The sequence below is a fragment of the Centropristis striata genome, chromosome 11 (genome assembly GCF_030273125.1).
Source record: "Centropristis striata isolate RG_2023a ecotype Rhode Island chromosome 11, C.striata_1.0, whole genome shotgun sequence".
In the NCBI taxonomy this organism is placed as follows: domain Eukaryota; kingdom Metazoa; phylum Chordata; class Actinopteri; order Perciformes; family Serranidae; genus Centropristis; species Centropristis striata.
The window spans coordinates 7,407,923-7,433,641 of record NC_081527.1 but is presented as its reverse complement, the minus strand read 5'-3'; the positions used below and the strand labels follow the sequence as shown (position 1 = coordinate 7,433,641).

Sequence of the window (25,719 nt, the reverse complement as noted above, 5' to 3'; positions counted from 1 at the left end):
AAAATGACCAAAAAAGACACAAAATGACCAACAAAAAAAAGGACACAAAATGACCAAAAATGCAAAGATTTATGAGATTTAAAGTGGTGAATCTGCATTGTTGTTTATTCCACGTTTTTCTCGTAAATCTGCAACTTTTTTCTGTTTACTGAGGTAATAAACTAGGTGAGAATTAAGGTAAATTTGTCATAAACTTCAATGCAATCTGAGTTCCTTTTTTTGCAGTAGAGTCACCCCCTACTGGTCATTAGATAGAATGCAAGAAACTTTTTTTATACAGTCAATGGCCCTCAAACAACAGAAACAATTTATTTAACCTCCACACACATGGAATGCATGCATTATCTTTAAATCTTCTGCTGTCCATTTCAATACTTTCAACACATACTATACATACTACATACAATCATATGCTGGCTCCCTAACTTGGCACTCAATTGTCATTAATACTTTGAGCACCATTCATCTAGGGACAACACGACTGCTTGATCATTTATGGTCGACACCTGCTTCACTAACAACCTCTGAAAATACCTGCTTACAAATGCACCTGAGGACACAGACACATGCTGTATGGAATCTGCAAACCCAAATAATCGTCTTTCTGAATAGGGAAGAAAAAAAGTCAGAGCAATTATTAAACCGAACGGAGGGAGAGAGACTGAAAAACAGAGGGCAACAACCTTGTTTGTTGTGTTTCGTGCTATGAAGCAAACTGTAGCATGAGAGAGGAGGAGTGTGTGTGTGTGTGTGCGCGCGCGCAATCGTATTTGTGTGTGTAGCTAAATCTGTAGCTAGCAAGGCAGGCAGCTTGACTTCCCGCTGTGATCTTGATTCAAAATGCTCACCATAGAGAGAGAGAGAGAGAGAGAGAGAGTCAGAGAGAGAGAGAGAGAGAGAGAGAGAGAAGGTAGGCGCTATAACGAAAAGAGCGAAAAAGTGAAGACAGAGAAAGGCAAAGAGGACAGGAGAGAGACGGGAACAGAAGGGGAGACCAATTACGAAAACCCAACCACAGAGGGATAAAAGAGTGAGGCTGAGAAACATGGAGAGAGAGTGAGAGAGTATTTCCTCTGGGTCTCTGAGAGAGTGAGAGAGAGAGAGAAAGAGAGAGAGAGCATGGTCTGTCTGCGTCCGGTCGGTCGTTCAGCTGATTAATTTGTGACAGGAGGGATTTCTGTGCTCCGTGCCTTGAATTGCTGCTCTAATTTATATGGTAATCTTCTTTAAGACTCTAGCAGCATACAAAAAACCTTTTATTTCCATCTCGGCTAATCCTAAACCCTTTTCTTAACCCAATACACACATATAAACATACATATACATACATGCGCGGTGCACGCGTTGGTCGCATTCTGCACCGAATATGATTTTATGTGTGAAATGCAAGGACACTTCTCAATTTCACTTCCCTGATAAGGATTCCCCGCTCGGTTCGGTTTGTGTTAGTATTCATGACTGTCTCCTATTACCACGAATGGCGCTTAATATGTTTGTCCCTCACCAGAATCTCATGTCCCCCCGATGTGAAGTACTGCTGTAAATAATTAGGAGAGTGGATAAAGGCTCAAGGGCAGCCTCTGTGGGACACGGGGACCGTTTGGTATGCAAGTATTTTGCAAGGACGAGACTTAAGCATGGGTGTGACAGCGTGAGTCGGACACAAGGTGGGCTGCATTCAGGTAACGTGGGATGGAAGACAATGATTTTCATGTTTACAAGTGGAAAGTTTTTACATCGTCGAACAAAACAGATCTTTATACGTTCAGTTTTGCTCTCATGAATTGGTCGATGAACTGACAAGAGGCATCCATATTTGTTTGGGCCTCGCAACGGGGCGTCAAATATGTTGGGGTATCTGGCTACAAATACCAATTGCCTCCATCACGGGTCACCAAAAATGTTGTGAATTAAGGATGGCTCTTTTATGAATCAATGATGACATTGCACAGGGCCAAATATGTTAATAAAAGGGCGTTATCATAAATGCTATCCCTCCCATAAGGATACCAAATATGTAGGGATGAACCTCAGCAACCTTGTGTGGATCTCACGGTTCAAAAGTGTGGTTAGATGGCTATAAGAATTATTAATAATTATCATGAAAAATTATTTATTATAAGAAATGATATGACTTGATTTGCTCTAAGTCATAGCTCGTTGGGGGCACCATCTGTAAGAACAGAAAAATATAGCCAATTCACCTAAATCAGTCTCATAAAGTTACCAAACTATCAATTTGGAACACTGATTATTAATTATGAACATAATTATAATCAAATTACCTTATTAATATTTAGTAATCTTGGGTTAAACCCAAGATTCACCTGTGGCACGATCCCAACATTTGTTTGCTTTTCCGGCAAAATCTGTGTTCTTGAATTGCAATCACTAGCTCATGAGGTCATGTTTTATTTGCTCTGGCAGACAAATCACACTCTACACTATTCAGACAGAAGAATGTCATATTGGAGGACAATCAAGCCGTTATTGGACACTTCTGCGTAAACCCAGAATGCGTTAAAATGGCAGTGTTTCGTTTTTTATATCCAGTGTTTTACTGTTTCAGCCGCTGCCGGCTGCTGTTTAGGATGTATTAATTTTATCGTTTCTATGAGTGATTCTGCCGATAAGATTATCAAAACCTTCAAAAATCACCACATTTTTTTGGTCTTGATTGTCAGAAAGTGGTAACAACACTCTGGAGTAAAGATCAAAACAGAAATGGTCATCATTTTCAATGATCAATGGCTTCAATTGAAAGAAATTATGGAAAAAATCTTGATAGTCCTGATGCCAATCATAATTGGCCCTACGATCAAACTGTTCCCACCTCATGTCAGCAGACTGATCTCTGTGTAGTACTCTGGGGCTCCAGGCTTCGTTTTGACCAGTATCATCCTAAAACACACTGATTAAGCTCCTCTACAAAAAAACAACAACAATCTTGCTTTCTGACATGTCCTGAGATGCCAGGCCCCTGACAGGCCTACAGCAGAGATGTTTCATGAGCGTGGGTGCTGCTGAGAGAAATCCATTTCTCTCATTTAATGCTCCAGGATTGGAATAAACCCCGCTGGGAATTCTGGATGTGGATCAGTTTGAAAACGGACTGGAATTCCTCTTTCAGCTCTGCCATCTCTCCATCCTGCTCCAGAGGTAAAAGTCCCCTTACCGTGGCCATCCGTGTGAATGCCAATTAGAAAAGAATATATGAAGTCAGAGCTGTAAAAAACAGTGGTAGAGGTGCTGCTGGTAATCCTTTAATCCCTTCGGTGGTTAGTTTACAAACCAAGACCTCAGCGGGTGTAAAACCTCAAATTAATCAATCCTGAATACATTTTTTACAATGTGGATGGTATTTGTGTTTACTGAGAGAGAATAGAGACCTGCTGCTGTGGATACAAGTGCAGTGCAGCTCGTTATACAGAATCTCAGTTTGACAAGTCAACAGTACTTGATGAGTTCTGGGAAGCAGGCAGGTGGTAAACAATTCCTCGCCTCCGTGTGTGTGTGTGTGTGTGTGTGTGTGTATTTGTGCTCAAGTGTAACAAGGAGAGTGCAGTGCAGTGTACAGTGTGTGCTGAACAGCTGGGTATTAAGTGAATGTTGCTCATCTGAGTGTGCAAAGTTGTACATGAGAGGCAACATGTGAGTGCATTAAGAATATAAGGGGATCGTAATTGTACATTTATATGCAGGGATGTATGCGCACATTATAGCCAAAGGTTGATTGATTTCATTTGACCATTCTTGATATAAAAATATGAAACAGCAACCTGTGCCATACGTTATATGAATAAATAAAATAGTCAGGGATGACACAATAAAGCCCTAAGGCTAATTTCCATTGTGGTCCCTATAGGGCAGGAGACAGGGGACAGTAGCAGCACATCATACATACATCAAACATGTATCATTCATACATACATACATACATACATACATACATACATCAATCATTCATAAGACACATAAAAACATAAATTACAGTTTCAAATATACATGACAAATACAAATTGCCAACAGTCTAAGATTGGTGTCTAAACCATTTTTTCAAGTTTTGTTTAAAATTGCTTATGCTTCTGACTTATTTGAATGGGCCAGGTAACCTGTTCCAAAGAATAGTTCCAACATAAAGACAGGACTCTAAATTACTTAAAGAAGAAACACAATGACCAAAAAAAGACACGGAATTACCAAAAAAGACACAAAATTACAAAAAAAAGATACAAAATTACAAAAAAAGATACAAAATTACCAAAAAAGACACAAAAATATTAAAAAAGACACATCATTATATATGTAAAAAAAGATACCAAAAAAAGTAATTAAAGGGACCTTCCACACACAACACAGTAAAGTGCCATTCATATAAAACTCACATTAAACTTTCATATCAAGGTGGGGGCCACAAAATATCGTCACGAGGGCCGCAATTGGCTCGTGGGCCGCGACTTTGAGACCCCTGATCTAGGTAGTACAAAATCTGTTACGCTTCCCCTTAGTGGAATAGCGGTGAACTTCATTTACTCTATTTAAATAATTTAAAAAAATTATTGGGTACCTCCCCATAAATACACCTATGTACCAAACATAACTGCATCTGAGATACACGATCCTCCACCTAATTTTTATACTTTTTTCCCTTGTTTTTGAGAGGTGGCTTTTTGCAGTGTTGTTTTGTCATTTTAGCATGCAAAGTAAAGGGCAGAAACTTCCACACCTGAAAAGGTGATTTCAAAGTATTACCAGCTGCATGTCTGTGTTAATGAGGTTTAGAAAAAAGGTGTCTTTGTTTCAGTGCACATGAAAACCTTTAGGTACGAGGTAGTTTTCCCAGTAAATAATTGAAAGAATTTCAATCCATGCTGCTCATTCGGTAACATCAAACTATCTGTAAAATGTTTTTTCTCTACCTGTGAGCAGCTCTCGGATCTCCACGTCTGTGGTCTTCCGGAGCAGTCGCACCAGCGCCGGGATGCCTCCGCAGTTCTTCAGGGCGATCTTGTTGTCGTCGTTGGCTTTGCCGTACACGAGGTTCCTCAGGGCCCCGCAGGCGCTGCGGTGCACGTCGGTCATCCGGTGGTCCAACAAGTCCACCAGCAGCTGGATGCCACCCTGCCGCCGGATCTGAAGAGAGCGAGGAGGCAATGTGGATGGAATTAGGGCGGTGAATTCACAAATAACAGAGATTTCTGTGAGTTTATGCCAGTATCAAAATAATGTTGGTGTCCAAGCAATAATATCCATGGGGGGGTCCCGAAGCCCTCTTGATTTTAAGGGATGTAATAAATCTAATGTGTTAAATATAGATGAGTCAGCATTTAATTCATTAGTGGGACAAAAACAACTAAATAAGGGCTACATTAAATGCTTATTCATTCATTTAAATAGAAAAATCACTGTAGAAAAGTTTAAAAATAACAGCTATATTGCAGGATTGCAAGGACATGTGTAACATCCCTCCTGCAGTATACACAGGTAACCTCACCTAGCGATAACCTCAGCTGCAGTAACCTAACCTAGAGGTAACGTCACCTAGCAGTAACCTCACCTAGTGGTAACCTCACCTAGTGGTAACCTCACCTAGAGGTAACCTCAGCTAGCAGTAACCTAACCTAGAGGTAACCTCACCTAGTGGTAACCTCACCTAGTGGTAACCTCACCTAGTGGTAACCTCACCTAGAGGTAACCTCAGCTAGCAGTAACCTAACCTAGAGGTAACGTCACCTAGCAGTAACCTCACCTAGTGGTAACCTCACCTAGTGGTAACCTCACCTAGCGGTAACCTCACCTAGTGGTAACCTCACCTAGTGGTAACCTCACCTAGTGGTAACCTCACCTAACAACAGAAACACAGAGCTAATAGAAAAATGGCGAAGTGCCAGGGAGACGAAAATGCTGAATCTCTCAAAAAAAAAAGAGAGGGTACCATGAAAGTCACATTGAGTTCAGCTTCATAGAAGCAACGGACAAAGTTTACAATGGTAAAAATGTGGGTCCCTCAAGAAAACGGTTGGGAACCACTGTCCTAATGGACTCAATCTTAACCCACGGCACTTACTCTTGCTATGTTTCTTGACTTCACCCTTGCTTGTGTTGTATTACTCTCATTTGTAAGTTATTTTGGATAAAAGCGTCTGCTAAATTACATTGTAGAATTGTTGTATAATTTGCCATTTTGATGCTGAAAATGTAAATATTTGTTCCTGCTTTTTCAAAAGTTGTGTATAAACAGTGCGACGTGGCGACTGTGACAGTCATGCAAGATTTATTTAAATGTCAGCCGCTGCACTTTCTGTCCCATCACCCCTCTAAGTGTCTGCAGCCCTCCCTTCCTACCTTTGTCTAGACAAAGAGAAAATGTAGGGCAGACTGCCTGCTTTCTAAAAAAACAAGAGAAAAGGAGATTGCACGGAGGCAAGGCAGTTATGTTGTCACTGTGTCTTTTGTGCTTCAGATAAAGGTACATCAGCATGAAGCCTCTAACAGCTGACTCACTCTGGATGACAATATCACACTGGAAACTGATTATTTTAAAGCTAAATGTTGGATCCTAAAGTAACCTATAATGAATGGCTTGTGAAGAAAAATCAACCTAACATTACAATCAGCAGAATAATGACTTCTGGACAGGGCAACAAATGAACAGGTTTGTCTCTGCAATGATTATATTAATATTAAAAAATCTATTGATTGATAGGTAGTTGTTTATCAAGTCTTGTTTAGCAGAAAACTGTCAAAAATTGCATAATCCAAGGCAGTGGATATGGAATTCACTTTATAGAAGAAGAAGAAATAACCACCGTGATGTCACCCATTGGTTTGTGGAAAACCATTGGAAAGGCTTGAGTTTTGCATTTTGCAGGCGGCAACCTGCGGGTCTGAGCAGGGAGGCAAACCAGGAAGTTCCTAAAGCTGCATTCTACCGAAAATTCCAGCAGGGGGCGCTGAGTGTGGCTGCAAAAACATTTCTGTCCATTAGTTTCAATGCAAAATGAGAAAACTTCTAACTTGAGTTATTACCTCAGACATGTTTTTTAGGACAACACTATGGTCTCAATCACTAGTAAATCATCTTCTTCAAGACAATTTGATGTTAATAGTGTAAATAATGGCCCCATTTAGAAGAAAATAGAAAATAAAAAATCTTATGATTTGGGGCGTGGTAGGGCTAATTCAGTGCTTTTAACCCTTTGTTGGACAGAGAGCGCCATCTAGTGGGCTCAGAAAATATAGAAAATGGTTCATGAAGCTTCATTTGGACATCAATAGCTGTTACCATGATTTTTGTTTATTTAAAAAATGCATCACATTCAGGATTAGTCTATATATTTACTAAAAAACAAAGGTTACCCAGTTGGTGGGTCCCGAATTTTTTGTAATTGGGGTTATGCAACCCAACGGAGACAGGTACTTTAAGGTGACCAGATTTTTCCAATTAAATTTAATGAAGCGAAAGCACACTGTGAAGGGGTCAAAGGTAAAGGAAACAGAAAACACAGTGTGCTGTGGTGACCTGTCAATCATAAGATAGCCCTACGCTAAAACATGCCCTGCTCCATCTTCCCTTTTACTCTAAATCAGATCATAATTTACAAAATGAACATCATGCTGTGTTGAAGAAGACTTGAAACTAGCAGTTGAGACCTTAAACTCATTATGAGACTGTTTACTGAGATAATAAACCAAGTGAGGAGTAGGGTCATTTTCTCATAGACGTCTATACAATCTGACTTGCAGCCCGTAGAGTCACCCCCTGCTGGTCATTAGACAGAATGCAGATTTAAGGCACATTGGCTTGACTTTTCAGACCCAGAAGTTGCTGCTTGCTTAATATTTATATGAGAAAGAGAAAAGCAGAACAGTAATTTATTTAAAACTATTAACTGATTACCAAAATAAGAGCCAGATAATTGTCGTTTAGTCTTGTTTTAAGAGATTAAACAACTAGTAGGATAAATAAAGCAAACAATGATGCATCTTTCCAGTGCATCTGGTGCTGGGAGGCTGAATAGGCAGTGGGCCATATACATATCCCTCAGCATCCCTTCTATTATTTCACCATTCAGGCATCTCTCTCAAGGGCAAAAAACAATCTGGCCTGTGGCTTGTAGCTTTGGCAGCCCTGCTCTAAATACTACCATACTTCATTTTTCAACACTATTTCAACATCAGTCATCTTTGTCATCCATCTCTCTCTCCCTGCCTTTATCTTAAATGCCTGTTGGCTGATTGCTGTTTGAAGAACTTTGTTTGCCCTCAGATCCGTCGTCTCCATGGGGATTAATAAAGTGGAATTGAGCTGGATTGAGTTGACATTGAAGAGACAGACAGAGCAGTTTTTTTTTTCTCAGAGACACTGAGTGATGACAGCTCTACCGTACAGAAGGAAAGACTGCAGGAACGGGGCTGTACAGAATCAGAGTTGGGTTAAGTGTACCTAATGAGGAGTTAATGTCGTCTAATATGGAGTTTGATGGAGCTCAGACAGCTGCACATGTGGGACTTTGAGTTTCTTCTCAATAAAGACATGTCAAATTTTTTAACTACTCAAGCGAGAGCAAGTTGGAATTGGACATTTTTAAAACCTGTCTGCTCAGCGCCTCGGGTCGAGCTAGTCATCTGTTGCTTCGTCTCTACACTTTTGCTACTTATGTTATATATATATACACTATATACTGAGGTTTTCTTCATTTACAGACAGTACAGAAATACAAATGCAAAATATAGATAATAGACAAGATAAATTAATAAGTATAAAATACTGTTTAAAATGACCAAAGCTAAAAACAGTTGCAGGAAAGTCCTCGATTAAGCAACGAATAAGCTATAAATACGTTATATAAAATATCTTTAGGACATTGCTGAATTTAAATTGCCATATAAATAATGAAAAAGACCTGTTACATGGTTATTCAGTCCTTTCGTTCGTGGGTCCTGGGCCTAAAAGGTAAGGCCAATACGGAAGTACCTTAAACCTGCATTCTTTCTAACGGCCAGCAGGGGGCGGCTCTAGTGGCTGCAAAAAAAGAAGTCTGATTGTCTATCAGTCTATTAGAAAACTCTACTTCTCAAATGATTTATTATCTCTGTACACATCAGTGAAATAGAAGATAAAGCAGGGTATGCATTAGGATGTTGGCTACCTTTGGATCGACAAGTCGTTACCACGGCGACATGTGAGTGAGGACCGAAGTGTTGCAACGTGCATCCATGGCACTGTGTCCATTTAAATGGCTGTCAACTTGTTTTGTTTTTTGTGCAGCAATTTTACACATCATAGCCAGGTGCAGCCAGGTTTCAGTTACAGCTACAGCTCCACCCTTTTGTCTAAATATGGTCATTTCTGGCTTCGATAAACCAAGAAAATGACAGCCAGAGTATCAAACTGGAGGCTTTAAACAATAGCTCACTAACCATTGGTTGACTTCACAATGACTAGATCCACTTGATGTATACAAAATCTACAATTGAGATCTGGAGATCTGGTTGTTTCATTCCATCAGTGTCACCAGTCTGTTCTTGTTCAGTATATAAAAACTGTTGAGACCACAGGTTAGACCTGTCTGCTCCCAGTTACATCACATTTAGTGATGTCCAAATGAAACTTCATGAACCATTTTCTATATTTTCTGAGCCCACTAGATGGCGCTCTCTGTCCATCAAAGTGTTAAAAACACACTGAATTAGCCTTTCTTGAGCCTTTTTCTTTAAACCAAGACCACCATCTAGTGGGGTCAACAGATACAACTAATGGTTCATGAAGCTTAATTTAGACATCACTAATTACATTTGAATGGTCATTCATTTGTTTTAGGGTGCTGTCCCTGTTTTTGTTTTTGAACTTTGACCTGTTCACGCTGTGTTTTCAGTTCATCAAAGGTAACTGGAACCTTTTGATCACTTGAAAATGTTCAGGTGGAGCCAGCTGTTCATTTTTCTGCTAAGTACATTTTGTTTTCAGCCAGCTGTTCGCTTGTCAAAATTAGCATCCTAGTTACTATCACAGTTAACATTAATAATTGATGCACCTTGCTAAACAAACAGGTAACTTAGTGTTTGCTAAGCTAACAGTACCGGGCCTCACCGGGCTGGTAGCCTGTGTAACCTCCCTGTGTAAGCTCCACCCACTTGTCCATATATGGTCAATTCTTTTCTTCAGTCTATGCGCAAAAGATTATATTATTGCAACTGGCTTGCAGACCCGGCAGCAAAAAACATGCAGGAATGTTGTCGTATTATTCCTCCAATGGTCTTTTGCATGTCCGTGAAACATATTTTCAGGCAAACACACACACACACACACACACACACACGCACAGTCACCCACTCACTCTTTGTTAAGAACCCTTGTCCCCTGGTATCTTGCCTGTGGTACTCAGTAAGCACTGAAAAATACCACTTGAAAAACTCAACAGCTGGGTACCTTTCCAGAAACAATATTCATCTGAACTTTCAAAACTTCAGCCGGAAAATCAAACACTGACGTATCTGCATTCCCATCTGTGTACTACAGGAAACAGTGGGAAAGTGTGTTATTCTGTGCATGAAACTCCTGACTGGAGGTCATAAAGTCTGAATAACAGCTTGTGTTTGTAAGTGACAGGGTGAGTTCAGGCCAAGCACAGTTTTAGCATTCAATCCTCTGTCTGTGAGCTTTTTCTCTCTTGGTGTGGTTTCTCCTCAGAGATCAATACCTCTGATTTGATCTTGTTGTCTCCAAAGCAGAGGTGCTGGAGGTAGGCAGCAGCGTTGGACTGGACCGATGGGAACTGATGCTGCAACATCTGGATCACCTCCGGCAGCTCTGGATCCCTCCAGCCAAACTCCCTGCAGAGACACACAGAGAAAATACAGCGTGTTGTGAGAAAATACTGTGTGTGTATGTGCGCGCTAGTGTGTGTAGCTCAACCCGTTGCTAGGCAGCTTGTCTCCCCACTGTAACCCTGATTTAAAATGCTCAGCAGAGAAAAAGAGAAAGACAGAAATCAAGGCTGGAGATGAATCAAAAGAAAGAGAGAGATTTGTACATTTATGTCCTGTTTAAATTTAACTATGTATTTCCTGTGTGCCGGCAGGTTTATAGTGGAAGCACCAAAGACATTATTGCGGGTTTTCTTTAACATTTGGAAAGAAATTGTTAATTTCAATGACAAACATTCATGTTGTGAATTTATTGAATAGAAAATAAAAAAGGGACCAAAACATGCAAGTTTCATTATTTTTTAAGTATTTCCTATCTGTACATGCATGTATGGATATTTCGGATAACAGTTTTTCTTCCCTATTCTGTTCCAACTTCACAATGCCCCCACGTAAAGTCCGCCACATAAAGAAATTATTTTCCTAGTTTGGTGTGGAAGAACTTGACTTGCCTGCATGAAGCTCTGACCTCAACCCCGTCCAACACCTTTAAACTGGAGCAGCCATTATCACCCAACATGACTATCTGATCTGACTTATGTTCCCACCGAGGTTCTAAACCTTATGAAAAGCCTTCAGAGAAAAACAGTTAAAGAGAGCAGAAGTGAAACTGCCCGGGTGACACTACACCCTTTAAACCACCTGATACGCTTCGTGAAGACTATTGTTGACTATTGTTTTTACTCTGTAACAAATGTGACTTAAAACAGAATCTGCATACAAATAACACAACTTTCAACCTTCAAATTATGTGCAAAAACCCACGGTGAGGCGTCATTTTCTCACTGTGGTCCACGTTTGTGGAACATCCTCCCTGAAGACCTGAGGCCATCAGAGACTGTTCATATTTTTAAGAGCAAACTTAAGACTTATCTTTTTAATTTGGCTTTTACCTGAACCATTTTTAGAGATTTTCCTGCTCATGCATCCTAGTGTTATAACATCTTCTCTTCTCTTTTATTTATTTATTTGCTACTATTTATTAGTCTATTTCCATATATTTTATCATGCTCTATTTCTTAATTATTTATTTATTGTTTTATCTTTTTATCTAGCTTTTTTATTTTTCCATTGTTATTATTGACTTTTACTTTTTAAAAAATATTATATATACATTTTTATCTTATTTTATTTTATCTTATCTTATCTTACATTATTTTTTATCTAATTTATTTCTAACTTGCCTCCAGTGTTTCCTCACTGCTCCATGTTGAGATGGCGTTTCCTCAAAGTGCTATACAACTAAAGTCTGATTGATTGATTGATTGATTGATTGATTGTAATGCATATGCCAAAATCCAATTTTGCATGCATATGACATGCAAATCTGTCCCCATGTTTCTGCTTGGAGTTACAGGCGCCCTCTATTGGCTGCACTAATTATGTTGAGGTGGAGTATAAAGCACAAAAAATGCACTTAGGGTGTGTGTGAGGGGTGGTGGATGGGCCAAACAATCTCATGTCCCATGTGAAAACAAAAGAAACAATGTGATTCAAACATTACATAACTTGCATGCATCACATTTCTATGTAACTATGTCACTTCCAGTGGTCACGTCGCCCTTGTAAATACTTCACTTCCAGCATTCCCATTCATTTATTTTCTGTTTAAACTGTCTTTTATAACACCTGATGAAAAAGGTATTTGCCCTAAACCCAGAGAAGTGGTTTTGTAGCATACGTTCAATGAAACAGCCTTTTGTTTGCAACAGTAAACCTTACGGTGTCCTGCAAATGGTAGGGTCGCTATTTGTGTATCATATGCATGCAAAACGCATAATGTAATATAATATCTATGAATAATATTTTGTTTTACAAGACTTTCACATAAAAATTAAAGAAAACAATTCAGGAAGGGGCATTAAGCGCATCTATTCATCAGATCCTGGAGGTTTCTATCACGGTTTTTGATTGGCTTCTTGAAGTTATGGTGTACCTAACATTGCTTGCCCGGCCTAATTCTAAATCTCAGATTTCCATAAAGTGCATAAAGATATCTCCCCTTTAAGTAGAGGAATGTGAAAACAACTCTCTTGTGACAAACTTTGCACAGATACACGTCAGTATCGTCAAGGTCAAACATTTTTATGGGGACATAGACAAGATAAGAAAAACATATTTTAGTGGAGGGGGAATCTAAATACAAGTTACTGATTTTTTAGCACACACCAAAAAGCCTGGTTTACACTAATAAGAATAACTATAATTTGTTACCTCTGTCTCTGCATGCAGCATCTTAAAAAATAATGTATTTAATGCGAGATGGAAATATCCAGTAATTTTCACAATGATCTATCTGGCAGAATTGGCACATATGAAACACAGCTTATGCTAAACATATATGAATCCATTTGTGTGTATTGTCATAGGAAGGTGTTTAACAACAGTAACATCTTGGATGCACTGTAAGAGCTTCCTCCTGCTGAGCTGAATCCTTTCTTCTAACTGCCCCAGCTGCTTTGGTTTTAGCATGGAACCAGGATCCACCAGTTCTTTGCCTAAAGGCATGCTTAAGGCGCTCACACACACACATACACACACCGAGTAAGCTCACTAACCCTGTGCTTGTGTGTAAGGGTGTGTGTGAGAGAAGAACCACAGATGATTAACGTGAGAAAGATGTGATGTGAGAGAATGAAGTCGCATCGAGGGATCAGAGAGAAGGATGGAGGGAGAAGAGGGAGGAGGGGCTTATCGATGTAGATTATCTGTCGCCAGTAGCAACGAAATATCTCGTTTCCTTGACAGCGACTGTACAGGGACCAACTGACACTGGATCTGGATCTCCATTTTTGTTTGGGGCAAAGTTATATTCCCACATGTTATTAATGTGTCGTCTGTGAACCTGAATAAAGAAAGAGATGATACTTCCTGTTAGTCAGTCAATTTAAATATTTAATCGCGATTATTTGCAAGAGTGTCCATAGTTAATTGCAAAATAATTGTAAACTAATCAGTCACAACATTAACATACATAACATGTTTTTGAACCGTTCAAAATGTATCTTAAAAGTCAAGTTTTTAATGCTGTTATCGGCACGGGCATGCCCCTTTTATGACATTGTATGTGGATTTATTACTGGAAATTAAATAACAGTTGTTAGAGAGCTAACCATGTATTCATAGAACTGGAGTTACATCTAGTGATGTCCAAATTAAGCTTCATGTACCATTTTCTATATTTTTCTGAGCCCATAAAGAGTTAAAAGCATACTGAATTAGCCTTTCTTGAACCTTTTTCTTTGAACCAAGAACGCCATCTACTGGGGTCAACAAATACAACTAATGGTTCATGAAGCTTCATTTGCACATCACAAGTTACATCCAGTAACAACTATTTCCCACTACAATTTATATTAACTTTAACTGCAATTCATTTTGGTCAACAGATAATGTATTCTCATGAACACTAGGCTTGTATGATTTCCTACAAACTATATCACGAGGCAATTGCTGCCTGAACACGTTGTTAATTGTTGTAAAACGGCTAGGTTTAGACAGGAAATGTTGTGTTTTCATCAGCAGTTATTTAACACAACTCCTAAACGGCTGAAAGCTAACATGAAACAGTAAAATAATGCCGAAATGTCAAAGTACAAAGTATAAACAAGAGAGAAAACTTCAAACCACATATATTCAGTTAGAAGCTACAAAAATATTGAGAGCTGAACACACAGACTTTTAAAAGTCTTTCCCTCTGGTCTCTTGCACAGACATGAGTTGAGTCTTGCAACACGCGCTTGTTTGACGGGGAGATGGGGGGTCGACACAGTTTGGCTGCGGTCAGAATGAGGTCATTGAGGCGGTTGGGCATGCTTTGGCAGGAGTCTAGAGATGATCCATCTTTGGCATGGCTTAGCGAATCTCGCCACAGATTGGCAAGCTAAAACTACCCATTGGTTTGTAAACTCCGGTTTTTGATGCCTCAAATTCGGCATCGCCATCTTGGTTTATGACCATAGGTATATTGTTTTTTTTATTTAGCATATGCGCAGAATGGATCGGGAGCTTCATCAGCTAACGCAAGTGCTAGCAACCTAGCTTGGTTAGCAAGGGACAATTGATTTTAAAAACAGCTGCCTCCTTAGAGTGTCTTTTAGCGCAACCAAACACTGAACAAGACATTGAAAGCTAACAAAATGTTGTAGTTAGCATTGACGAAGTGAAAACACACTGGGGAAGGATCAAACTTCACAGTGTGCTGTGGTAGCAACCTGAGAATCTATATGGGACCATAATTTACAAAACATCATGCTACATTAACGAGGATTTGAACCTAACGATTGAGACCATAAATACAGTAGGAAAATGTTTACTGAGATAATAAATCAAGTGAGATGTAGGGTACTTTTTGTACTGACTTACAGGTACATAAAAACTTCTTTTTGTGTCCACTGGAGTCGCCCCCTGCTGGCCATTAGTAAGAATGCAGGTTAAAGGCACTTTCACATTGTGCTTCCTGGCTTGTTACCATCTGACTCTTGGCAAACCGTCAGAACCTGCATTATGTGTAAACGATTAGTGCCGTTGAAACTAAATTACATTAACACGTTATTATCACATTAACTTTGATTCTGGCCTCCATCCTGAATGCTAATTTAGTAGTGATGTCCAAATGAATCTTCATGAACCACTTTCTATATTTTCTGAGCCCACTAGATGGCGCTCTCTGTCCAACAAAGGGTTAAAAACACACTGAATTAGCCTTTCTTGAGCCTTTTTCTTTAAACCAAGAACGCCATCTAGTGGGGTCAACAAATACAACTAATGGTTCATGAAGCTTCATTTGGATGTTGTTATAATTTAGCCATGAGTTTGTTTAACTATGCTGTTCTTCTTTTGATACATTCTCCACAGTCTGTTTCAACTTTTAAATCCACACTTGTGCACATTTTGATTTGATATTTTCTGACAGTTTTGAGAAGTTTGTGCTGCATATAGAAGCCCTGCTCGCTCTGCTCTCAAGTACAACCCATTTCTCTTTGATGTATCTAATTTTTGATGCTGCAACAGCTTCACGTCCCCGTGGAGATAATTTCAGTTCAGTCTAATCTAACATAAACACATGCACACACAAATAACCTCTGGATTGCACAGATACAAATACACATACACACCACTGAGAGCCGTAGGACAAGTCAGTGTGCAGCTTAGAGCACACACACACACACACACACATACACAAGCATTACCGAGCACACTTATATAGTAGTCAGACACACACACACACGCACTCATTGACTTGCATACACAGCCAGCCATCAAAGGCAGTGCAGAAGAGCCAGGATTAGAAAGCTTTTGTCTCTGAGTTTCATAATGGGCCAATGGGATAAACCCAGTGTTTGAAAAATGGGGAAATTGAAGAGAGAATTATTTCAAAGGTTATTTTTTCCCTCTCTTTGAAATCCTCCCTCTCTTTAACAATTTTATTTTTTTTATTTTTTATAACTCTCTTGTCTCAATGTCTCTCTCTGTTTCTTTTCCCGCTGTGCTCCGGGCAAATTCATAGCCACACACACACACACACACACACACACACACACACATATACACACACACACACACACACACACAGCCACAACATTAACATACATAACGTTGTTAAGCCCATACAGTAGCATGATCAAAGATGACATAACCTTGTTTGGGTCACCCTGTGGGTTAATTGGCCGATAAGACATCTAACGTTACGGCTGAGCGAGCTGTCAGATGTGTGTGTGTGTTTTTAAAAAAGTATTAATTGTAATGAGAAAGTGGGACACCAGCAACAACAACGCCTTTATGCACGAATAATGAACCAGATGTCTTCCCTTATCAGACACATTCATCTGCTTATGTAATCCTTTGGTGGACTGAAAGGGTTAAACTGATCAACTGGGTCAAAAATCCAAGCATATAATTGTGTTAAGGATAAAAAAAATTCAAATGCAACAAGAGATTTCACCACTTATTCCAGTAGTAAGTACTATTTTACTTGAATAAATTTGCTTCTTTAAGCCGACAAATATTTCAGAGCTTTAGTTATTAGTTACTTTATAGATATGTATTTTATATACAAAGCATACAGCTTATGGATAAAGTCACTTGTTTTACATTAAACTATCCAGAAATGTGTCAAATACATAATGACTACTTTTGATACCTTCAGTATATTTTGTTCATAATATTAAAGTACTTTTACTTCAAATTTAGAATGCTCGACATTAACTTGTAATGCAGTATTTTTACACTTGTGCCCAAATAATATATTAAGTTTATCTGGACGGCACGTGCTTTCATAGTATGTCTTCAGTATTAATCTAAAATGTTGAAAATTATAAAAAAATAAAAAAATAAAATAAAAACCATTAAATGAGAAGGTGTATTCAAGCTCTTGACTGGTAGTGTATATTTCGTGTCTAATGTGTATTAGCAACATGTTAAACAAACACAACTGCAGAAACTAAAAGATGTTACCTTTCAAGGAAACCCTAACCCTGTGTCCACCAGTCCTAAACCTTACCATGGAGTTTATTTTCCCTAAACCTAACCATGCAGTTTCTTTCCCCTAAACTAAACCATGTAGTTTCTTTTCCCTAAACCTAACAATGTGGTTTATTTTCCTTAAACTAAACCATATAGTTTATTTTCCCTAAACCTAACCATGCAGTTTCTTTTCCATGAATTAAACCATATAGTTTATTTTCCCTAAGCCTAACCATGTGGTTTCTTTTCCCTAAACTAAACCATGTAGTTTCTTTTCCCTAAACCTAACCATGTGGTTTCTTTTCCCTAAACTAAACTATGTAGTTTCTTTTCCCTAAACCTAACAATGTGGTTTATTTTCCCTAAACTAAACCATGTAGTTTTGGCACCTAAACCCTACAAAATTGTGACCAGCTATGTAATGGTGTGATAAGGATTTTCTGAACATGGGTCAGTGACAAATAAGGGTTGGCAAGATGTCAAATCGTGTAACCACAAAAAAATAAAAAAAATATAATTAAATACTTCATCCACCTACATTGTATTTAAGTGGACTTATACATATATTACTTCATTTTAAAAAACATCAAAATATTTTTTTTTTTAGTATTTCTACATTTACATTTCGTCAATATTGAGCAAAACATATTCTAAATACAACAATTTTTTTCTAAAGTTTTGACAAATTATGTAAAATTTGTCATATACCATAATGTTGCAATGTAAACGTGGATTGTATTTTTTTCTCATTTTAGTTCACATTTATTTTCCTGTATATAATCAGATTTTTATGGGAAAAAATTTACTGGTTACACCAACTGACTGCATTAGATCACGTCATTGACCCACATATAGAAGTTGGAGTAGGCACAATCTAACCTGAAATTATTTAGTAAATGATTACAATACTTATTACTTGGTAAAGTTATACTACTAGTAGTAACACTTTGCTGCTCAACACTGGTTAAATCTGACTTTTCATAGTTTTTTATTATTGTTTGATTATTTTGGTATAATGTCGATTGGATCAAGTAGCAACTCTGCTTATAGCTGCTCCAATAATTCTGACTGGCTCAAATCACTGCATATCGACAGGAAGCTTCCATATGAGTCAATCAAAAATCATGTGCTTTCTACACTATTTTTTAATCCTTTTTCTTTCGAGGTGCATCTACTAAAATGAGGTTGCAAAAGTGATTTTCATGTCCATTACTCAAAAAACAAACAAACACACACACACACACACACACACACACACACACACACACACACACACACACACACAGTGATGTTACATCAGTGGCCAAAGAATAAACACTGCTTGAAGGCCAAAGTGGCACTTTTGGCAGCACTCTACTGTAATTATTATAAAACACTCCATCTTTTCCTACTAAATGCCTCATATTCACCTTCTTCTTCAAGAGGTCAAAGTGGGGATACACACATGCAACTAAAGACACAGACACACACACACACACACACACACACACACACACACACATAAACAAACAATTCACACAAACAATTCACACAAAAGTGGACAGTTCACACTTGAATCAATGAGAGAGACAGTGTAATTGTTGCCAGCTTGCAGGAACACAATATTTGACACACCTACACAAAATAAAAAAAACATACAAGTATGCTTCAGAACACCAGAACAACACGATAGGAATAAGTGAGAAACAAACAAACGTGCAAAAAAAAAAGAAACACACACACACACACACACACACACACACACACACATACACACAAACACACACACACACACACACACACTATGACAGAGCCAGGGCTGAGAATAGTTGAAACCCCGGAGAGAAAGTGGGACATCACGGTGGATCACACTCAACCTGAGGCCTCAGGATGGGATGCTTCGTGGGCAAACGCATATAGAAAACAAATGTACACATTCCACCTAGATTCGATGCACAAATCCAAGATTGCTTAAATAAACGGAACATGCAGTTGTCATATAAAATTGCGAATTCTAAAGACGCTCTAAAAGAATTTACCTACAGTGGCGGTGAAACTAAATGAAATCAAGAGACTGTCTGTCTTCTCTCCTGTGTGCGTTCTGCTCCAGAAAGCTGTACTATAATGGCTCATTCATTCACTAACTCTAGCCTGGAGCTGTACTACTTTTCACTCATCATCTCTCTCTCTCTCTCTCTCTCTCTCTCTTTAGCTGTGTGTGTGTGTGTGTGTGTGTGTGTGTCTCGTTCCACAGAGAAGAGAACACAGGAGGATATGGTGCTCCGAGTCCCAAACACTGTGCGACAACATCACAGCAGGATGAGCAAATACTACTGAGCCATCTGTGAACTTCGGGCAAAAGTGTTCACTCGGGCGATGTTTGCACTGTTTTAGTGTCGGAGTTAAGAAACAGCATGGAACATATTTGGATAGCATTATGGAAAATAAAAAACTGAGTTCTGAATGTGTTAGCGATATTATATATTGCTGATTTTTATTTTTAGGTCGTTCTCTGTGTAGGTATATTCACCCTATTCTTCACAGGTGAAATTCTTGTTGACCACAAGATCACGTGGCGCTAGCCCACTGATCGGAAAGTTGGTGGTTCCACATATTGTTGTATCCTTGGGCAAGATACTGAACCCCTGGATTGTTCCAGATGCTGCGCCATGAGAGAGTGAATGGATTCCTGATGATGGCAGGTGGCACTTAGTGAAGTGACAACGAAGCCTTGCAAACCATTTTCTTTATTTCTGAGGCCACTAGATGGCGCTCTTTGTTCAAGAAAAGGGCTGAAAACACAATGAATTACCATTGTTAGAGCCTTTTTTAAGCCAAGACTGCCATCTAGTGGGGTCAAAAAATAAAGCATATGGTTCATGAAGCTTTGTTTTCACTTCACTTTTTTAAAGCATTTTTAAATGAACTGTATTGTAAACAACAACCAAAATATTTACACAAAAGAAGTTTTTTTTATTTAGTGCCTGTCTCTTTAAGTCCCCCTCCCAAAGCCCTGATTGGTCAGTGTTACTGGGTCTTCCACATCTGCACTCTCAACTCTCTCTGCACCATCATTGCAGCCGGGGAATAACTGTAACAGCACTGTAGTGACAGTTTTTATCTATATATAATAAAGTTGTGACATCACAACATTACAGAAGTCCTGATGGTTCGTCTATAGACACAGTTTCTGAATATAAGCTGTGTGCATATTTCGGTTTTGACAATCTCACAGTATTTATGAAGCACATAGACCTACTTTATAGTAAAAAAAATACATGGTAATGTGACTTTTTACAACATTGAACCTTAAGCTTTTATGAAGCTGCTGTCTGTCTTTGCAAAAACACATAAATTATAACATCATATCTGCTAAAAAGTTTCATAAGCTCACCCCCGAGCAGATATTTTCACTTCAAGGAGCTTGAAGCAAATATCTGATCCAACTCTTTTTCACCAAAGTTTCTTCCTTTACTTTCATTTTCTGACACTTTAAATAAGTAAACTTTTTGTTTCCCGTTACGCTTTTGTCCTGCAGGTGGCTTCAATCTTAACAAGTCAACAACTAAACACTGTCAAGGAGAAAAGGAGCACCTGAAAAGAAAAGAACTGGATAATTTTATGTTAGGTAGGTATTTACCGACAAAAATGTGCATATATGTAAGTGTGCATACGCATGTGTGTGACTCTGAAATCCCTCAAGAGAGCCTAATGTTTCATTTGGCGACTCAGTGGACTGGGACAAAGTACTGACAAACTGTCAATCCACTCTTTGTTCCCGAGCAGCCAGGTGGGCTATCTCGCATCACCACTTGTCAAGGTGTGTGAGTGTGTGTGTGTGTGTGTTTCTGTGCGATTGTGTCACCCATAGCCAAAACATTTACACCACAATAAGAGATGCAGGCAAACCAACAATTAAACTGGGTAAATAAATAATCTATCTATGAATTATGTATTTAGAAAGCTGTAATGTGAGGGCTGCAGGCACATGATGATCACGGCTATATCGAGCTGAAAGGATTTCCTGTGAGTCAGGGCTTTTGGGGAATAGAGTGACTTGAAACCAGAGAGGGAACTATGTGGTTAGTGTCTGGTAGTACATTTGTGTGTGTGTGTGTGTGTGTGTGTGTGTGTGTGTTGTCATCACTGAGGACTGTCGAGGGGTGGGGGGGGGATGGAGATGAGTCTGATGACTCATTCCCCGGTAGACAGACAGAAATACAGACAGACAGGTAGGGAAAACCAGCAGAGCGTTCTCGGAGAAGTCCCTGGTGCTTCGGGTCTAGAAAATCTCTCTACGAAGAAAATCTATCATTTTTATTAGAGAAAGATGAAGGAGGAATAGAGGACGTCAAAAATAACATTGACAAGATTGCTGACTCACTGCATTCAGCGGGACATCTCACAACCTCAGGTGGCTGATTAACAACAAAACATGGAAGTGTATTTATAGAAAAGAAAAAAGAATAGAACAGAAAAGAAAAGAAAAGCCCCTGACCCCGTGTTGTATTGGTTAGCATCAAAAACTGATCTCAGACCAGCACCACCAGGGATCTGTCTACAATAAGTTCAGCTGATGGATACAGTAATTAGCAGAGTAACTGATTAATGATAGACAACACCGGTTAAACTCAACAGTCCATGTAATTGTCCTTGCAGTGATGTTGTAGCATGAGCGCTTTCTGTTTTTCTTTATCAGCTCTCATTTGTCTCTCTCTCTCTCTCTCCAGACCCACAAGTGTCATCTGTTCTTTACTGAACAGCATGTAATTACAGTAATATGTATTTACTGCTACGATGCAATGATATACAATATGTGGTTGTATAGTGTGCTGCAGGAATGAGTCTCAAAACCCAGAAACGAGTTAGCATTTTTGCACTTGCGGTTCCCTCGTTTCGAAGTTTTTTTTTAAATTAGTTTTTATTAGGATGCCTGAAATAAGCTCTATGGTATTTTCACGTTTAGTTTTACGGCATGAAATACGTCAGGAAATACCCCCTTGAAGCTTTAAAGTGTCTCAAATAAGATAGTTGCTAACATGTGTTTAAGTGATAGTTAAGGTATTTGGCTGGGAAATGTTAATCTCTCGTATGAGAGGTTTAAAATGATCTTATTTTGAGGGGAAATTATTGTACACAAGCAGTAACTACAAGAACAAATAGGTGTTAATGTGTAATTTAACAAAGCCCCACATCTTTTTTCCTAAAGTAACCTGACACAATTTCAAGTCACATCTATCGTTGCCTTCACCAAGTATGACTGGCTGAAGAGATGTCACATGAGTAGAGTTGCATAAACAGAGGTAGGATCTATGATTTTCTATCCTGATCAAGTCAAAAATTACTTAAATGAGGCAGCACAAACTAAAACCAACTACTAATTGTAAGCGTTACAAAATGGTCAAATAATTGGAAGTTATGGCACTTTTGGCATTATTGATAGTTAGTGATGTTCCAATGAAGCCTCATGAACCATTTCTTTATTATCTGAGTCCACTAGATGGTGCTCTTTGTTCACCAAAGGCCTGAAAGAACACTCAATAACCATTGCTTGAGCCTTTTTCCTTAAAGGAAAAGTGCAATCTAGTGGGTTCAGAAAATAAAGACAGTGGTTCATGAGGCTTCACTGGCACATCACTATTTATCGTACATCAAACAGAGCCGAAAAATGATCATATAGCTATGATAATTATTGTACATCTGCCAACGCTAGTTGTTGTCATAAGTCATCACTAGGCCCTTTCAGACTGCTGCTTCAAGCCTTGATATTTACGCCTCTGTAACGTTTTGCCTTCAGTCTGAACGTCCCAGAGACGAAATAGGGGGACCAAGTGATCCCGGCTCTGTACCGTCTTCAGAGGCGTTAAATTGGGGAGACTGTTCAAGTTGGGTTCAATGTGACCTGGCAAAGTATGTCATTTGTGCGGCCAACACTTGGGCAATAAGAAAGGAAGTGGACTGGGTCATCAGAAACACGCCTCTCACTTATATCCGACAGTAAACGAATCATGTTCAGCAAAATGCAGAAGAGCTTAGCTTGAGTTGGCAGAATCTCTACAGCGGCAAAAAGCTTGACGTGCAGTTCTTCCACCATCATTGTTTTGGATGTACTCGCAGATGCCATCACTTATTGTACACACACTGACGCTGCTCTGCTACACCCCACTACTGCATCTTCCCACTTCGTTTCGCAATGCCTGATTGTGATGTGAATGGACGCCATTATTACACCGTTGCGGAATCAGTATATATGTCGTAATGATGTCGAAATGATGGCTTTTACAGAAGCGCAGTATGAAAAGGGCTATTGTTATCTTAATCAAGGTAATATTGAAGTCAAGCTACTGTGGTGAACCTGGCTTTTACCCTTTTTAACATTCAGTTTTTTTAACAATCACTTTTACTGCTGATGAAAGTAAAATCAAAATTATAAAATGTACATTGCATTTTCAGTGCAACCTTCTGTTTCATTTTTTTAGACTCTTAATTGGATAGATTGGCCCAAGGTAACAGAATCTTACAGAATAAAAGGTCTGCAAACTTGTGGAGCCAGAATTTACTTTTCACAATTAGATTGTACTGGACCAGCACCAGTGAAATACTGTTGAAATACTGTGCATTCATAGATTGGCATCGAGGCTTAGATAGGTCACTGCTGCAATGTGTTAAATGGAAATGTCAAATAAATGTATTTCTATACTATGGATGAACAAGCACGTTACATGTTTAACAAGTTCATACACTAAATTATAAAACTTAACTACAAATCCAATTAACACATACAAAGCCAGTAAGATTTTAAACCCACCTTGATCTCAACGTGGGTTAGAGCAAGAAAAAGGAATGAATAGAAGAAAGAAGGCAAAGAGAAAATTAGAGAAAGGAACAAGTGTGTGCGTGTGTGCGTGTGTGTGTGTGTGTGTATGTGATGGCATGGCTGACTGACTGGCCCACTGAGGCTGGAAGAGATGAACCAAAGGTCAGGAGATGTCAGGCAGAGCTGAGAAACACACACACACACCACACGGAGTCCATCTCAACCCTGTGATTGAATATGGATCAGAGATTCTTGCTGCGCTTATGAGTATGAAATCAAATGAGGCACTTTTATGATCGGTTCGGATCCTGTCTAGCACCAATGTTTTTCCATTTTAGCAGGAACGTTTCCATAAATTATTGGCACACTGACGGAGGAAATGCTTTGGAGTACATAAGAGGCTGTCTCCACGGTAACATGCCTCGATTTGCCAGATTGTGCAAATGTGTGGCTTGACAAATCAGCTAACTGATGTTTGTTTGAGACTTTTACAGGATAAATTAGGGAGCCAGCTGCAGACGATGAAAATGATCAAACATCTTCACTTAACGTCAATTTACTGTGCTGATGTAGACCATCTCCAACTCCACATAGTCGACCTATTCCATCAGAGACATTTTGAGGTCCATTGTAGGTCATTTTGTAGTGAATGAAACAATCTCAGCGTTAGGTTTGAAAACAATGTGAAAACATTTGTCAACAACCTTTTTATCCAAGCCAATAATGCGATTAAAATCTTTTTTAATAACAAAAAAATGCTATTTTTGATGAATCACTCATCGTGACAGGGCAACATGTCATATTTTTTACACACAAGTGAACACACCATGCAAGGAAAAGTGGGCAGAATATTACTGCGATCACTACCCTGGGATTCAAACCGGCGACCCTCCACTTATAAACCCAATTCCTAACCTCTAGGCCACAGACAGCCCACATTCCATTGTAAAAGACATTTCCTTTCCAGTAATCAGCTAGGCTAAGAACAAACCTTACCTAGTTTGTTGTCACATTATTGATCGGCTCAAAAACTGACCTCCATAGAAATGGTCTGTTTTTGAACTGCAGCATCTATAGGTTATTCCATGCTTTGATGATCCACTTCATTTTTGGTTTTATTTGCTGCTTTTTTGTTGCCAGGAGTGACAATTGAGTGAGATTAAACCTGGCAGAGTTCTGCACTCTGTTGAATGCACTTCCTTAGCTTGCTAAAGGTATGTCTCTGTCAGTATTGTAAGGTAAAGTGATGTCTTTGCTGGTACTGTTAGCTAATGTTCTGTTTCTTCCAGTATTGTTAACTAATGTTGTGTTTCTGGTTTTATTGTTGGTATCTGCTAGTGTTGCTAGCTAACAGTATGTCTCTGCTATTATTTATTGTTTGGTAATGTTACCCTCTGCCTTGTTTGCTAATGATATGTGCCGTTAGCTAAAGTTTTGTCTTTGTTGGTATTACATGTGTGTTGGATATATGTTGGAAAGCTAATGTTATGGTTCTGCTAATGGTGGTGTTTGCTAATGGTATGTGCTGT

The 25,719-nt window shown here is 38.9% G+C and overlaps 1 protein-coding gene across 1 annotated transcript in view; it reads right to left on the bottom strand.

Annotated features, from left to right (window-relative positions):
- Positions 1-25,719, bottom strand: part of ctnnd2b (catenin (cadherin-associated protein), delta 2b) — a 240,754-nt gene that overhangs the window by 54,228 nt on the left and 160,807 nt on the right. Inside the window, exons 13-14 of the mRNA XM_059344042.1 lie at positions 10,704-10,836; positions 4,920-5,133 (exon numbers count right to left, since the gene is read on the bottom strand). Of these exons, the coding sequence (XP_059200025.1) occupies positions 4,920-5,133; positions 10,704-10,836 (347 nt within the window). The remainder of the gene's footprint in view (positions 1-4,919; positions 5,134-10,703; positions 10,837-25,719) is intronic.